Below are 17,276 nucleotides of genomic sequence, written 5' to 3'. Positions count from 1 at the left end.
TATATTTACACGCATACATAGCCAAGTGGGGTGATAACAGACAGACATATGTACGATAGTGCTCAGTGAAAAAAAAACTTAATACTTACAAATATTTTGATATTTTGTAACTATGTCTGACTTGTGGTTTATTTTATTGTTGAAAAGCTTTAGTAAAAGCGCAAAAAAAGCTTTTGGCCGCACAAAAACCATGTAGCTTCTCATGTGCATTGTTGTTTTTGTTCTTCACTTTGTTATCACCGCGCTTATCAGTTCCGCTTTCAAGTTTGATAAGTAGAGCTTTTATTTGTTTAGTTCTTTGAACAAATCTATAAGGCATAGGTGGTGGTGCGTACTAGGCGTATGCGCGATAATAAGTAAATAGCAGATAGTCTCGTTGTCCGCAGTCTTCAACAAATAATATGTTATTCGTTGCTCTTGCTCTCTCACTGTTTCACTGAAGGAAACATGCTGAAAGTTTAGGCACAAATATTTGTTTCAACGTTGTATATAAAAAAATTTATGTTAAAAATTGTGTTTTCTAAATAAGCACGCACGAACATCGTGTTTTTATAATAAAGTAATAGCAACAATAAATTGTAATATATTATATATAGAGGTAGCAACAAAGCCCTCATTTATCAATGTATTTAATTTTTAATTGTTTAGTGTTAAGTAGTAGTAAAAGTTTCTAAAATCAATTTAATTATAGCTGCGCATAAAAAAAAAAAATAAAAAGTTAAAATACCCTTCACAGACGCATTTCTTATAGTTTAAAACAATAAAAATATATTGAGTTGAGCATATCGTTTTTATTGCTAAGGAAATTAACTGTAAGTAAAATATAAATTTAATTTCGCAAATTCCCAATGGAAACGTTTAGACTAAAACTCTGATTAAAGTAATTTGCAATAAATTACTTTTTGCTAAGAAGCCAGAATTTATTTCCTGTGCAATAACCTTTAATAAACGCCTGCCTTATTCTTAAAGTTTCCTCTCAAAAGTGGTTAAAAAAGTCGAACATCGGGAAATCCTCAAAATGATTTGCTAATAAATTATCGATCAACTTGCGATCCGCAAGTTTTACCTAACACTGTCATCTTTAAAAAAAAAAATAAGAATTACTTTAAGTAAGGAGCGAACCTACGATATGGCATTAAGTAACAAAAAGTATAGGAAAGTATAGGAAACTAATATATATTAGGACAGTTGCTTAGCAATACTGATCTTAAGATTTTTTACAATTGGATATTCTTATGAATCTCAATGGGCTATCTATTCTTAACTATTCTCCTCTGCAATTTTAATTTGTATTCGATGAGAAAGAAAAAAAAAGCGCTGAGAACATGATAAACGAGCAAGAGGCATAAATACAGCATCATAGCTCCGATCCTTTCGAAAGCATACGACGAAAGTCGGCGTAAAGATCTCATTATTTTTTCTGTACATACCGTCAAACCCTTCCAGCGCTAGCGTTCTCACAATTCCATTCTTCTGTAGCTTTATACTCTATTTTACTTCGCAGCAATGCGATGACCTGATACTTCTCGCATTCACCATAGTATACTCTAGAGCTGTCAAAGCTCTCTAAATAAACAGGTGTATACTACTACTGAGTCATTCAATTTCAATTTCAAAATTACCGATAGTAATAATATTAAAATTAGACTCTTCAGACAAATCGACGGCGCGTAATTTGCTGATAAAAATTCGAGATATCGAAAATAATATATTTTTTTAATAGAACTGAAACCACAAGAATGTCCCCGAAAATTAAACATACAAATATATCTATATACATTTTTAAGTTCAAAGATTAACAGAAAGCTAATTATGTATATTTTGTTGACGTTTTGAACTATTTCAGAAGCTAACATGCGTGTTAACATTTCAGTCCGTCGAAATTTGTGGGCCCTTACGTCACATACCATTTGTACATAAGTACACACCTATCTAAATAAATAGCATAATGAAAAACATGTGCGTATACATACATATATTTATACTCTCGCAACCTGTTGTTACAGAGTATAATAGTTTTGTTCACCTAACGGTTGTTTGTATCACCTAAAACTAGTCGAGTTGGATATAGCGTTTTGTATATATAAATGATCAGGATGAAGAGACGAGTTGAAATTCGGGTGACTGTTTGTCCGTCCGTCCGTCTGTGCAAGCTGTAACTTAAGTAAAAATTGATATATCTTTATGAAAATTGGTACACATGTTTCTTGGTACCGTAAGACGGTTGGCTATCAATACTTCCTTTAATACAAAATTTTGCCCACACCTCAAGTAATTTCTCGGGCTTTGATCCAGTTGCGAGAGATCAAGTTGCGAGAGTATAAAATGTTCGGTTACACCCGAACTTAAAACTTCCTTACTTGTTTTATATAAAATCATATAAAGAAACTGAAATAATTATAAAAAATAATAAGTTTTATAAGATAGATAAGAATTTATAGACCTATGCTACTGAGAAAGCTTTAGCAGTCTAACGCTAACTAAAGGTAACTGATAAGCAAAGAATACAACAATTGTTTGGTAGAGATAAAAATGAAAAAACTGAAATAACTATTGCGAAATGAAACGAAAAAACCAGAAAATACGTTAATTTCGGCTGCACCGAAGCTATAATACCATTCACAAATACAAAAGATTCCTTGCAAGCACTTGGTTCCGATCGGTTAAATTGTATGGCAGTTATACGCTATAGTGATCCAATCTGAAAAATCACTTCGAAGTTTGCATTATTGCCTTAGGCAACTAATTCTACCAAATTTCGTGAAGGCTTCTCGTCAGATGAAAATGTTTTCTGTGCAAGCGCTTGATTCCGATTGTTCAGTTTATATGGCAACTATATGCTATAGTGGTCCGATGTCAGCGGACCACAGACGAACTTAGAATCATCATTATATTAAAATCAATATAACTGACTGAAAAGAGATATATGTATGTGGTGTAAACTCAACTAATGGGTTCAAACTTAATATATACGGTTCATCTGGAAAAAGTCACACACTCGGGAAAAATTATATTAAAAACACGCAGATTGAGATTACTCAAGTATACTCAAGAATATGTCTAACTTGAAGGTGAATATAACTCACATATTGACCGTTTCATTTCACGTAAGGGCGCCTAAAATTTCGAAGCTATAAAAGTAAAAGAGTATATAGTATGAAGTATAAAGTCAACCGGTAGTTTGAAAACCGTTATTAGGGTTTGGGTAGCGTAGGTGGGGAAGGGAGGGTAGGGGAAGTGTCAACTAAAAATCCAACCATACGCACTGTGGTCTTCATACTCGACATCCGGGAGCTTGACAAGTTAAGGTCCGAATTTTACAGTTTTTGGACGTGAGATGGATTAGTTAAAGGCATCATTTGTGCAAAGTTTTATTCCGATAACTTCATTGGGGCTTGATTTATATATCTATATAATATTTACCAAATACTGCTGAATAAATATTGAGATATCTCGATGAGGCTTGGCCAACGCCTTGATTGGCCCTCTCATACCTGGGGTATGGTCAGCAATGGTTCATTGCTACTTCCACAAACAGCCTTTTTTTCATTTGAGAAAATATAAGTTGATACAATACAGTTAATAGGGTATTTTACATAGGTTATACCATATTTTATGTCGGTTTGTAAACAGGGAATGACTTTGATATTTACAAACCGATTATTGAAAAAACCACAAAACTTAAATCCAGGCAGATTGTTCCTCATGAATAACCTCAACTACAACAATACACCGAAATAAAAACACTTTATATCGAAAATTGTTCTTGAAGATAGAAGATAAATGGGATTCTTGCACTGCTTTATTAATAAAAGTTTATCAGAAAATTACGATTCAAGAAACAACGAGTGGGACTGTTTCCCGAAAAGAGGTGACATGGTCAGTCCACGGATCTCTAGATTTAATTGCTTTAAAGCTTCTCTTCGTGGAGTAATAACACTGGATACAGAAAGAAACTCCATATATGGTTGCCACACGAGTTAACAAACCTCATGGACCGACTTTCGATATGCGTATCGCTGTTGAATCTCAAAATATTATATCCATTTCTGAAACGAATGGTTACTGGTAATGAAAAGTGGATCCCTTACGACAACGTTAAGTGAAAACAGTCGTGGTCGAAACGCGGTGAGTGGGCGCTCAAATGAATTGGTGGAACGTTTTGCTTTATTTTCGGAAGATTGGTTGTTAGGTTACTATGCATCCACCTTATAGTCCGGACCAAGTGATTACTATCTGTCCCTATCTATGGCGAATCATTTTGCTGGTGAAAAATTCGCTTCAAGCGAAGCTTCTCAAAATCGACTGCCCAAGCTTTTTGTCAATAGAAACGAAGGTTTCTAATAGAGTAGAATATTACCTTCCAAATGGCAAAAAGTTATCGTAAAAACCGGTACATATCTGATGAAAGTCGGATCATTTTAACGATTACTAAATATTCCTTACAATTTAATACAAAAATATTAAATTGATTTACTGGAATATATAGTATATATATATTAGGGTGTGCGTTATTTACCAAATTGATTTTTGTTTGCAAACGATTAAAAAATCCCATGTTATATATGCGGAAATTAAAATGATTATATATGTATAGATTGGATAACACTTTATTTACATGGAGTTATTAAGACTGAAAAGTCAAAAGTTTTTATATGTAAATATGTATTTACATATATTTTAAACTAATAAAAAAAATTGTAAAATTATGCTACAACTTTCCTGCTAGATTTCGAGCTAAATTTGCAGCACAATTGTGGTTTATTTTATACATATAATATATATAAAGTTCTGATTTAACGTCTATAAATCTAAATTGTTGATAAGCTTTTTATAAAAAGTGTTTACTGTTGGGAATTCATAGAATATTATTAAGACTTAACACGTTTGAGAATTTCGAATGATGCCGTTTTTGTTTAGTATACCTATATAGAAAATTCTTAAGAACATTTAATTTTTCGAAATAACAAATAAAACAACTTCAGTAATTTTCAGCAGTGTTTATTTATAATTTAATATAGCTTGTATACATTATTATGAACTCACAATATTTAAATGTACATTTATTAATTACCAGAAAAGAAATTTTTAAACTTATATTAAACAAATTCTTTTAAACACAGAAAAAAACGCACAAAACCAATTTGAAATGAATTAAACGATATTTAACGCAATAAATTCTTATTAAATACGATTAAAATTAAAAGCAATGAGAAAGACAAAAAATATGAGTATCATTTGTGGTTATAAAATTACAATAAACTAAATTAATGCGTGCTTAGTTTCGTTGTAGGAAATGTATTAAAAAAATATAGTTTAGTAGTAATTAGTAAATAATTTTTAAAAAGTCAACAAATTTAATACTCGTTTTTGCTCGCTTACTCGCTTACACACTAAAAACGGTTAGTAGTTAGGTTAGTATGTTATATGTATGAATAAATTTAGTAATCCATAACGGAATTTCATGGATTGATTGTCTTCAAATATGTTAATATTATTTCAAACATTTTTTTAGTGTGGCTGACCGGAGGAACTATTTGCTACCGCAGCAAATGAATTAAGTCTTAGTGTACTTGGTTAACGCTGAAATTAGTTAAATGTCATGCCATTCATAAACTGTCAAAATATTTTCACTTTTAGGCAAAAAAAGTTAAATTTCAAAAAAAAATATCAAAAATCGTAAACATATTATATTTTAAGAGCTTAAAACTCACAACTACACAGCAATACTTACAAAATGTTTACACAATTGCAATTTGACGTTGCCACTTTGTTAGGAGCACATTTTTGCTGTGTGCTCACTCTACTAATATTCGGCTAAATTTATCATAAGCTTAAATAAATTTTATAAATATTTATTACAAAGAGGGGCAAGCCTGTAAGCAAGCTAAGCTTTCCGTACACTTCTCGTGTTTTACGCAACCACTCGAACGCGTGTGTTTATTTTACGCTTCATTTACGTTCCTTTGCGCTATGTTCACTACGCTTTTTATGCGTCGTCGTTGATGTCCTCTCATTTTGTGGGGGTCGTGTGTGTACTCGTTTCTGATCGTTGTGTTTGCGGTGGCCATCATGTTGTCCAGTATTTCGTCCATTTATAATTTGCGAGCTTTTACTATGTCTAAAAGAGAGCAAGAGAAATAAAGAGAAATATGAAAACTTTTAATACTTCGTAGCAAGGAAATGTGTTTACGAAATGACACTACATACGAGTACGGGCTACGAAGTGAAAATCGGAAATATGAAAATGAGTTGGAGATGCCTTCAAATGTCAGCATATTTTCTATATTATATTTCTATTCATTAGTAGTTTATGTTATTAATAATTGCAGACGAACGAAAAATGTTTTATGAGAAAGCTAACGATTTTGTATGAAATTCATGAATTATTTTTCCAGTAAAATTTATATTCACAAGTTCCTAAAAGTGCTAAGCCATGTTACCAAATCGACGCGAATATATTGTAAGTAGTAGTAGCAAGCTAGTACACATACTTTATGTAGCTTGTGAGCGATTAATATTTGTGAGAAAGAATGTTGTTGGGACTACACCGAAATATTCGATTAATTGGGGAGGTAAATACCATCGTTAAAAAATTAAAGAAAAATGTTAAACAAATTCTTGAAGCCGTATAGAAAACAACATAAATTAAGCCTGATGCTCAAAAACGTATGAGCAATCCAATCATACCTACATATGTCAGCGATAGACAATAAAGGATGATTTTATTTAGCAGTTTATAATTCTTAAAGTGTTGGCGATCAAATTTTAAAAAAGATATATTAATTCGATCATAAGACCTTAAATCAGCGATAGCCAATAAATTATATAGAATTTAATAAAAGGTTAGCTTTCAAATCAGCTGTAAAAGTAAAAAAAAAATGTTCCATATATTTTGCCAAATTACCATCAAAATCTTACACTGTAAAAATTTTTAGAATCGAATTAAATTCATTTCAAAACTTCGGGTTGTATTTTTACCATCACCAATTTCTGCTATGAAACACATTTCTAGCTCAACGAATATGTAACTAAGTGTGATCAGATTGATGTGTTCTGAAGAGAACCTTCAGGCTCTCCTGAATCCAGAAAAAGTTACTGTCTTATGGGGTTTGTATGACAACGGATTTATCAGTGCCTACTTTTTTTAAACTGAAGATGAAGCTAACGGTGTCAATGATGTGTGCATTTTACATGACTTCTTAATTACCCACAATAGATTGAATACTAAAGGGTTTCATTAGAACAAATACATTTTTGGAAACCGAATCATCTTATAAAGAAATTAGCGACCTAAGTGAAGGGATTTTACACTATAAGATTGCCTTTTTTATTTTCGGTTGATGAGTTGGAAACTAACAATTGGGGAGGTGTCGCGGATTTGTCAGACAAATTGGTTCAACTTGAGAGTTTTTCCAAAATTTTCTATATAAGTATACCATAAATTATAATTTAGATATGAGTTTGATTAAATTTTAAAAACCGCTAATACAAAAATTCTAAATTTAATCAATATAATATATATTGTATATAGCAGACGACAGATATTGATGCTTATCGATAAATTCAAGAAAATACCAAAAAAAAATATTTGCAATATTATATCTGTTCGACTTTGCCTGCAGCTCTCTTCAGTAAGTCTAGAATAAAATTATATTAAATTTTGAAGAGAAGAGATGATGTGCTTTTGCCTAGTAAAAATATGTTCGATATATTCGATATTTTCAGAATGAAGAGATGCAAAAATATTATTTCCTTTATCCCTTCCACAATATATTATGTAGAGAAATTTATAGGTAAAGTGCTATTTGCGTGATGTAAAATAGAACAAAAGAATAGAATATGATAAATTTAGATAAAGCAAGGTGAAATTGTCTATTAAAACTTCCAGGCATCAGGTAGGCAGGTAAATTTTTTTCTAGGTTATTAACGCTGTCTATAACATTTGCCAAGCGTTTGTTTGTAAAAAGATTAACATATCTCCGAGTTGCACGTCTTTTTGTAAACATCCAAAAATCAAAGGCTTAATGTTTGAAAATTGGCGACTGACAATTAGAAATCTTACTGATAGAATTGGAATATGATTTGGCTCTGGCCAAACCATATGGAAGAATGTTTTGCGTTAATCGTGTCAAGTGCCAAAATCAAGATAATGAAACATGTCATACCGCATTGGTTATTCGCGAATTTTTTGCCAAAAACTTGACTGATATCATTCCGCATTTACCATATTCGGTTGATTTGGCTCTATGCGACTTCTGGCTATTCTGCGAACTTAAATGGGTAGAAAGTATGGCTCTCCACGTGACCTTGGATTCGAATCAAGAACTGGATCTAAACCAAACTTAAAGGAAAAGTTTACAAATAGAAAGTTAGCCACAAAACACCAAATTTAGAAATAATTAACAAGTTTAATCAATTCAAATTAATAGTATGCAGCATCTAATTTCAAAAGGGTGAGCTCTAATATTTAAACTACGACTACGAAGAAGAAGGATGCGAGGCAATGAAACATATGCATGGATAAAGACTTTCATTTTTAGGTTATGTGAGGTTAGCGTGAAAAAACTAAATACTTCAAACTACAAAATAGTAAAATAAATATTTCTAAAAAAGTCACTGCTACTATACGGTATAATACATATACGAATTTAGGTAAGTAAACGAAAGAGAGTGAGAGAGACAGTATCCATACGAGCGAATGTGAAGATAACTACGAGAAAAGTAGAGCGCAAACAAACTACTGCGAGAGCGTGTGCTTTTAAACCCAAAACGAGATTAACTAAGGCATACTACTGCTACGTGGAGAAAGTAGATAACGGTAAACGAAAGTTTAAACAAAAACTGCTGTCTTACACTGTGAGAATGTAAAAACATATCCACAAAAATTTTGCATTTAACAATGTCGAGAGTGCTGGTATTTTTTCTACGTGGATATGGCACACAAATACACACACACACTTGTAATAAATAATTTTTAAAACTGAGGTGCGTTTATGAGCAGTGAGTAGGTAGATGAGAGTACATGTATGCGCTTTGGCAAATAGTTTTTTTGGAATTTTGAGGTTTTATATTGTATATTCAAAATTTGCGTTTCGAAAAACACTCAAATTGATGTTATTAATGTATAAGCAATCTAGCTGTGGTGAATTTTGCTTTGAGGTGGTGCAAACGCTTGTCGACTTTCGGGCAGTGAGAGGCATTATTCTACACTTATTCTAGTCATTCGCTACTTTGTACTCAGAAAGAGCTTTTGCTTTTTAATTGAGATCCATTTCGTATGAAGTTATGATGCCTTGTTTTTTTGATTTTTTGATTTTTCCTTTTTTGTTCGTGTTTTCCTCGTGTTCTCTCACGTGCAATTTCTCGCTCACTCTATATACTCTTCGTCTGTTACACTGTCAGCTTTGCACCAAGTTTCAGTGACTTTCGTTTACTGCGCTGGCTATTCTCTCTTTCTCGCTCGCTCTATCACTACGAGCATGTGCACAACCCAAACGGATGATGCGTCGACACATGGCTTCGCATAGTGCGCAATCGTTGCGGCCTTTCCGGCCGATACATCATATCAGCATTCCAAAATGCCGTCATCTCGTCTGCGACATGCGGGAGGCTCATCGGTTTCGTCGCAACTTTCGCCGGCGTTGCATACAATAAATAATTATGATATATATGACTCGCGTCCGATGGACGTTTACCCGGCGCGGCTGGCAAATAGGGTAGGAAAGCGAATGAGGAGGTGGTCGATTGTGTCTGCGATGGTTTGCGCGCACATGGGAATGTTATGGGCAAGGGTAAGGCGCTACGTTTGCGCATAACGCGCTGCAACGAGCATTTACGTAACGTGGACTGATTGGAATATGTGGGTTCGGGTGCATACGTGACAGGCGGTATGATTTGTGCATAAATCTGATGTTCATAAGTAATAGGCGCAGATGAAGATGGAGATGAGGATGATCTTAGCGTTGGCATTGTTGGAGGGTTGTTAGGATTTATGGGTATAGGTATGAGTGATCTGAGACGCTTGCGTCGTGTGCGCGGCGGTGGTAAGGGTGGCGCAGTAGTGGGCGCCGTACAATCGAAGAATTGCGTTGAGCATAAACGCTTAACATGCTGCTGATGTAGTTCGTTTAATGTGCGGTTGCTTATGCTATTTTCATTGGCTTTAAGCTCTGACTTCAGCTGTGCATGTTTGTTACATGCTTGCGGTGTGGTGTGCGTCATAGCTTCATTTGTGGTTTGCGTATGTACTATACTCTCACTACAGTTGCTATCGGTTTGTGTATGTGGTAAAATCGTTTCAGTTTCGGTTTCGTATACGTACGTTGGTGTTGTGGCTCGTTCGTGCTGCTTCTCTACGGCAGTTAATGATGATTTCTTATGTTCGCGTGTTTTACTGGATATTGTACCGCTATGTGCGGCTAAATGGTGTGTGTTAGTGTCCGCAACACGATGGTGGTGCTCACTATTGCTGCTGTGGTGCTGGGTTGTTTTGCTGGTTGAGTGACCTGTGAATTGTGGGCAACAGTTTAAGAACATGTTACAGGATATATTTTTGATATTTTATTTGGGTGGAACATAATGGATTAAATTTATTAGTGGATTTTTATTTAATTATTTTTTTGTACGACGGGATTATGGTTAGACGCTACTTGGGCAAGTCACAGGTGCAAAAAAAAATAAATTAAACTTTTGTGCTTCGGTGCATACGAATTATGGCTTGAGAGTACAATACCAATTTGTGGTGGTGCGTGGTGAAGGTGGTGTGAGAATAAAATTGTTATTTGTATTTATATATTATGTTTACTGCTAACCTAAGAGTTTTGTGTAGTGTTTGCGGCTGTGTAGCACCCATTATTAAGATGCCCAAAACGAGCAGCTCTGCAAAAAATATATTACGCATATTTAAAATTTAATTAGCAAACAAGAGAAAAAACGTTAACTTCGGTTACACCGAAGCTAGAATACCCTTCACAAATAAATAAGTTTCCATAAAGAACTTGATTTTGATCGTTCAGTTTATAATACAGCTATATGATATAGTAGTCCGATCTGGAATTTTTTTTTCAGATATTTTAGTATAAACATATTTCGTCACATAAAAAAGTGTTCCCTACAAGAACTTAATTCTGATCGTTCAGCTAATTTTGCAGCTATAGGATATAGTAGTCCGATCTGGAAAATTTCTTCATATATGTATTTTAGCATAGCTCTAAGGCTTTCTATGTTAAGTTCATGTTGATATCTGGTCCAATAAAAAAAAATTTCCATACAAGAACTTGATTTGATCGTTCAGTTTGTATGGCAACTATAGGCTATAGTAGTTCGATCTGAACGACTTATTTAGAGATTGTAGCGTTGCCTTAGGTTATGCGGTATTCTAAATTTTGTGAAGATATTTGCTCAAAGAAAAAAAATTTTCCACCAGCAACGTTTTCTACACACGAACGCTACCACGATAACACAATATTGTTTAGCGCGCGTCAAATACAGCAGCATACAATACACACTTACCTCGCGATTTGGACTGTAACTCCTTTTCGCGCTCTATCTCATGTGCCTTCTCACGCTCGCGCTCGCTGGTGGACCGATGTCCGGACCCACGATGCTCCGTGCTCGCTGCTTTAGCATCATCCGTGCGTCCGACGCGTAACGAACGCAATAGACGCACACCAGCATTGGCGCTGCTGCGTGATTTCTCCGTGGCTGTACGTGAGCTGGAGTGACGACCGCTGCTGCCACCGCTATTGGCGGTGTTGCTTGTCGCGTGTTCTTCACGGCGTTTATCGCTACTACTGCGTTCACTACTTATGATGCGTTGTTGTTTCGGCACAGTCACGCACTCAGCGCGTTCCTCTCGCTGAGAGGCATGCGTAGTGCTGCTGGCCGCGCACCGTCGTTGCTCAATATCTCTGCTGCTTGTTGTTGTTGTATGATGGCCGTGCTTATCAGTATCCTTCTTATTACTACTGCTGCTGCGTCGTTCAGCACTACCTCGGCCCGTTGTGCCACTCGTTACATTACTGCTACGTTTACTCTTCAAGCGCACACGTTGTTCCTCGCGTGGATTTACCTCATCGCCCGATGAATATGGCAAACGCGCCGAGCGTTGTGATTCACGTGAACTGGAGCGATGTTGTTGTTTGCCAGCGGTTTTCGATTGTGTTTTCGTTGCGGCTGTTGCGGGCGTACGTGTCGTTTTCGGTGTACGTATGTTTTCGTACTCACGTTCGCTAGATAGTGAACGTGAACGGGCACGCGGACAACTTTCTACCGAAGATTGTGAGGAAGTACGTACTCGTGTGTTTTTATCGTTACGTGCGTGACGCTTTGCTTCGGAGGCTAATGTGCCACGTGACATTTTCACAGCAATACATGAGTCGTTGGGTTTTTGCGTGATCATCTTCTCTTCGATCGTTTCGAGTGGTTTGGAATCGCGTCTATGGAGCGAAGATCGTCGTCTTCGCCGATCTTTATGGGCGGCCTCATCGGAGAGCGCCTGCGGGGCGATAGAAAGGTGATAAAATTAGTATGAAATGTACGAGAATGAACAAATCAAGTTGGGAGCTTGATCTAGGGAGCCCGAACATTACTGTCATAACTAGAGAATGAACTTTTAACTTCGGCATCGTTGAGTCTATAAATGATTTAGGTTGCAAGAAATATCTAAGTTATCTGTGGAATGATCTATGCACATCAAGTAAAAGGCAGAATGTCATACAGTTCTTGAGGATTTTAGAAACACAGACAGTGAGGTTATAGAAATGTTGAATTGCCAAGTGAAAGATAGGATATTAACTTGTTCTTCAGGATCTATAAAACACTGACATTGAGATTATGAAGATCATAAGACAGAGTTCAAAACAGTTTTTGGGGATCCTGGGATTATAGAAAAGTTGAACTCCACTAAGTAAAAGACATAGTCTGAAATTGTTCTTGAAGATCTAAGTAAGACTGAATTTGAAATTATGTAAATCAAAATCGGTTGCATAAATATCAGCAAGGAATCCAAAAGTTTAACCGAAAAACATACCTTCATAGTCAAATCGGCATTCTCATTCATCTCGTTCAATATGTATGCGTCCCGTTCCACGTCCATTTTCCGATCGTATGGTTGTGGTGACTTCACTTTGAAGACGGGTGTTATTTCATTCGTTATATTCTCATAATAATGTTCATTTGGGTCATCATCAGCATCAACATCATTGAGCTCATCTTCTATCCTCAACTCTTTCGAGCTCATACGTTTGTTGCATTCCACGGATGTGCAGTTGCGTTCACGTTGCTGCACATCTGCTGTACGTCGTGTTAATTGTGGTTCCACAGCAATCGGACTGTGTCGTAGTAGATCGGGTTTGTCATTCAACAATTGCCATTTTGTGGCCGTTTGTGCTTTCGTTTGAGTTTGGGTTATTCCACTTACTGTTGTTGTTGTCGTTGTTGTATCTGTATTATTTGCTTCATGTCTACGCATCGATTTCGTATCATCGTTACCAATAACAGTTAAACGTTGACGTGATGGTAGCGAACGCTTTGACAAACTTATCGTATTTAAGTTGCTATTGGGCAACAGTTTCGGCTTTGTTTCATTGTCGTCGTGCTTATGGGCGTGCGGTACCCCGAAGTATGAGAGTTCATGCTCGCGTAATTTGCGTGCACCACGTGCTTCTTTGACAATTTTCAGCGACTCGCGTTGCTGTTCGGCTGCAGTAAAACGATCAGCAGTTTGCTTGACTGTTGTAGCCACGTGTATCTGTGGATTCTCGTTGGCGCTGCCTGCTGTAGGGGTGGAGTTTATGGAAAGGTTAGAGATTTTGAAAATACTGTGAACTTCAGCGCTTATACTCACCACTGGTCACAGTTCTTGGCTTGGCCACTGGCGGCGTTTGGTTGCGTTTGAAAGAATCCCGTTTTTCCAACGAGGTTTGGGGTGAATGTAGTTCTATACTCATGATATTGGATTTAGGTAGATCTAAAAAAAATTAAGTTGACAGAAAACAAAGCTTAAATACTAATCGGTTTGAGTTGGCTAGCCGAATACTCCTAACAAGCTAAGCTCTTCTTGCGGTTGATCTACTATCATTATTACTTATATTTCTACATGCCTTGCTTTGCGCTCTATTTATTACTATTTTTTACTTTGTATTCTCTAAAATATCACTTTGTTTCACTTCCTTAATTACCTGCTTTATCCAAAACGGCTGGCGCCGCTTTTCGTTCTTCTGCTTCAATCTTCCAAATCGTGCGCTTCGCCTTCATGCGACTCCAACTACCGCTAGAGTATTCAACAGCGCGTTCATCTTCTTGCGAAGAACTCTCCAAGGTGCCGCCACCACTATCGCTTTGTTCCGTTTGTTCGGGCGGGCAAAAGTAGCTCTTGACCTCTTCGTCTGCGCTGTCCGCGGCATCTTCATCGTTTTCATTTTGTGTTGCGATATCATACATGCGTCGTAACTGTGAAAGTTGCTGACTCACTGATACCTCAGTGCTGCCGAGCAGTTTTAGACGTGGTGCTACAAGCGGTGCCGGCGGTAGACTTAAGGGTGTCACGAAGGCGCTTTGACTTTCGAACGACAATCTACGACTTATTGTGGCCGCTGCTAATGATGAAGCACTACTACTCGTATTAACCACCATTTGTGTAGTTAGCTCGCGTTCTGTGCTCTCCAAGGACGTGTTGGAATATCGACGTACGGTCTCTTGATAGCTATTCGAACGCAACATTGGTTTGGGCACCACAATCGGTGGCATTGTACTCGACTCCATTGAAGCTATACTGAGGCGTCGCATAGCCTCGTCAAACTCATTTGCTGAACGCATTGTTCTGATGATGAGCGATGTAGATTTGAGTCCCTCGTCGAGCATACGCTGATGTTCGCGTAGATCTTGCAATACGATTTCTTGTGCGCTGGAACGTCGATTTGTATTGCTGGGTATGGGTTGGTTGTCAGTGTTTGTCATTAGCTTGGGAGCACCTGAGTAAAAGTGGTGTGAGTTGGTTTTTGTTTTTGCTTGGCTTTGTGTTTGGTAAATCGGGGTTAGGAAGTTAGACTGCTGGTTAAGCTTTGTGTTAAGAAAATTAACGTAATATTACAAATAGAAGTTAGGTTGTGGTAATTCTAGGCGAGGGTAGAGATAGCAAGGTATTGAGTGGCGTAGTAAGAGTGAAACTCTGTCTTCATATAGTACTTTAGAGAGACGTTCAATTAAAGATGCAGGTATAATAAATACAAGCTGTGCACTGGGTTAAGGGCTCAAGAATTGCAGGAAAGGTTAATCCAGATAACTGATTAACTTAAAAAATTGCATAGTACATATATGACGATTAGTCTAATATACAAAGAGGTCGTATATAAAGATCGTAGGGTTAAGGAATCTCAGCGAGACATTAGTGGAGCAAGGTTAAAAAAAGAGATAAACTATTTACTAACAATTTAGTAGGAACGCAATTGAATATACATAGCTTAAAAATAAACAGGAAGAAATAACAGTAAGGTAACTTCTCATATTTTTACTCAAAACTGATTATGAATTTATGGATTGCTGGCTCTGTTCGGAGACGGTAGAAAAGATACATCAAACTGGGTATAATTGTCCCACTAGTCACAGCATGCATGAAGATACCGCCGACATCATGCTTTTAACAAAAATAATTAAAATAGATTCTTCGATTCAGGTCACTAACCGTAATTTTCTGTATTCTTTGATTTCTCTCTCTTCTTCACTCTCTCTTTTTTTCTCTCTCTTACCTTATTTGTTATAAGAAATGAGTATGGATTGCTTAAACTACGTTCACACAAGGACTCTTTTGTTTCTCATTATCGGCAAATTCTCTTTTGATGACACTTAACGTGTCCACACGAGCGACACGAATCCGACAACTGGAAACGGACAATTTTTTGCATTCCCTTTCATATCACATTCTCAAATTCTTGTATGTTTCATGCACCCGGTGTGCAAAAAATTTTTGACTAGTTAATTATTAGCCATTTACCCTTTTTTTACTTTTGCAAACATGTCGTGAATATTTATTTGAAACTGAGTGTAATTGCATGTATGTGAATAATTTCAAACTGTAAAATAATGCTGAATTGCGTAGCGGCAAAATGGTTGCGAATAAGAACACAAAGCGTGCCACTCGAGAACGAGCGGCACTGTCCTTTAGTCTTTCCTCGGAAACTCGTCGGTTTTCCGATATTCTCTTGCGTTCTAGCGCTGAACATATGGACCTCCATTGAACTCGGCTAGCGCTGATCGACAACCAGAACTTGTGCGAATGCGAGATCCTTCAATCTCTCCGTAATCGTAGGTGGTCTGACTGGACAATATCGAATAGATAGACCGCGGTGCGACTAAATATTTTGACAGATGCTCTTTGCCAAAGCTGTAGGATATACTATTCTCTGTAGATTTTGAGCGATAAATAAATCTGGGTTTTTCAATTAGCAAACTTTTCGAATATTTTTCGGGGAGTATGAAGTCTTAATTCCACAAATCACCCGAAAAATATTCAGTGGTTACAATTCAATAGATTAATATGTTTTTGAGCACTAACAGTTTTAAGCCAATTCAACCAAACCTAAATTATAGCGGTAATTAAAGAGCTTACATGGCATGCAAAGGGTTAAACGGTTTTTAGTAAGAGTTATTTAGTATTTTCCACTAGTTAAAGCAATATAAACCAAAACATGTCAGAAAAATAAAAAAACAAACAAACATTAAATCAATAAGAAGAAAAAGTGGAGTAGTTCAAAAATCACAAAAACTAAAAGGACAAAAATCACATAAATAGTAGATCAACCCACAAAAAGGAGTAGCTAAAAGTAAAGTACTTTAAAACATTACAAATATAAGACTACTTATATAAACTTTAACTAAAATAAAAGTAAACGAAAATATATAGTTTTTAAATGTAATGCAATGAAGAAAATATTTCTCAATTACTAGACTAAGAGGCTACAAAATAGTTAACGGACTATACATAAGTACGAATAGGTTAGACTTAGTGATAGCAAGAGTTACATGAAAACTTGCTGACATTCTTCTTACCTGCGCTGGGCCAATCGCGCGCCGCAGCTGGCTCGTCCAAGCTCAAATTGATTTTTGTAGAGTAACCATTTGGAGCGTTATGCTCGTGACGTTTCTCCACAATACGTACGCGTTCCGCAACGGTTTTATTCAGCACAGCAGTGGGTGAGTCTTCTAATATAAAGAGAATACAAAATGGAATTAGTTATGCGCATCATTTAATTAGAATAAGAATTATCTGCTGCAAA

The 17,276-nt window shown here is 36.2% G+C and overlaps 1 protein-coding gene across 12 annotated transcripts in view; it reads right to left on the bottom strand.

Moving 5' to 3' along the window:
* Positions 1–4,985: 4,985 nt before the first annotated feature.
* LOC106625289 (pneumococcal serine-rich repeat protein) overlaps positions 4,986–17,276 on the bottom strand; it is a 118,243-nt gene continuing 105,952 nt past the window's right edge. For 6 of the 12 annotated variants that reach the window (XM_070106992.1, XM_070106990.1, XM_070106991.1 and 3 more), the window contains 7 exons: positions 17,050–17,202; positions 14,184–14,975; positions 13,850–13,972; positions 13,034–13,779; positions 11,515–12,499; positions 10,325–10,508; positions 4,986–6,121 (listed from right to left, as the gene is read on the bottom strand). In XM_070106992.1, coding sequence (XP_069963093.1) covers positions 5,953–6,121; positions 10,325–10,508; positions 11,515–12,499; positions 13,034–13,779; positions 13,850–13,972; positions 14,184–14,975; positions 17,050–17,202 — 3,152 coding nt within the window. In that variant the 3' untranslated portion in view covers positions 4,986–5,952. Of the gene's footprint in view, positions 6,122–10,324; positions 10,509–10,814; positions 10,882–11,514; positions 12,500–13,033; positions 13,780–13,849; positions 13,973–14,183; positions 14,976–17,049; positions 17,203–17,276 lie in introns of all 12 variants that reach the window. The other 6 variants (XR_011395493.1, XM_070106997.1, XM_070106996.1 and 3 more) reach the window with 6 other exon arrangements.

The sequence above is a fragment of the Bactrocera oleae genome, chromosome 3, assembly GCF_042242935.1.
Source record: "Bactrocera oleae isolate idBacOlea1 chromosome 3, idBacOlea1, whole genome shotgun sequence".
Taxonomy (NCBI): Eukaryota; Metazoa; Arthropoda; class Insecta; order Diptera; family Tephritidae; genus Bactrocera; species Bactrocera oleae.
The sequence above is the reverse complement of the archived record's forward strand: the minus strand, read 5'-3'. Positions and strand labels throughout refer to the sequence as shown.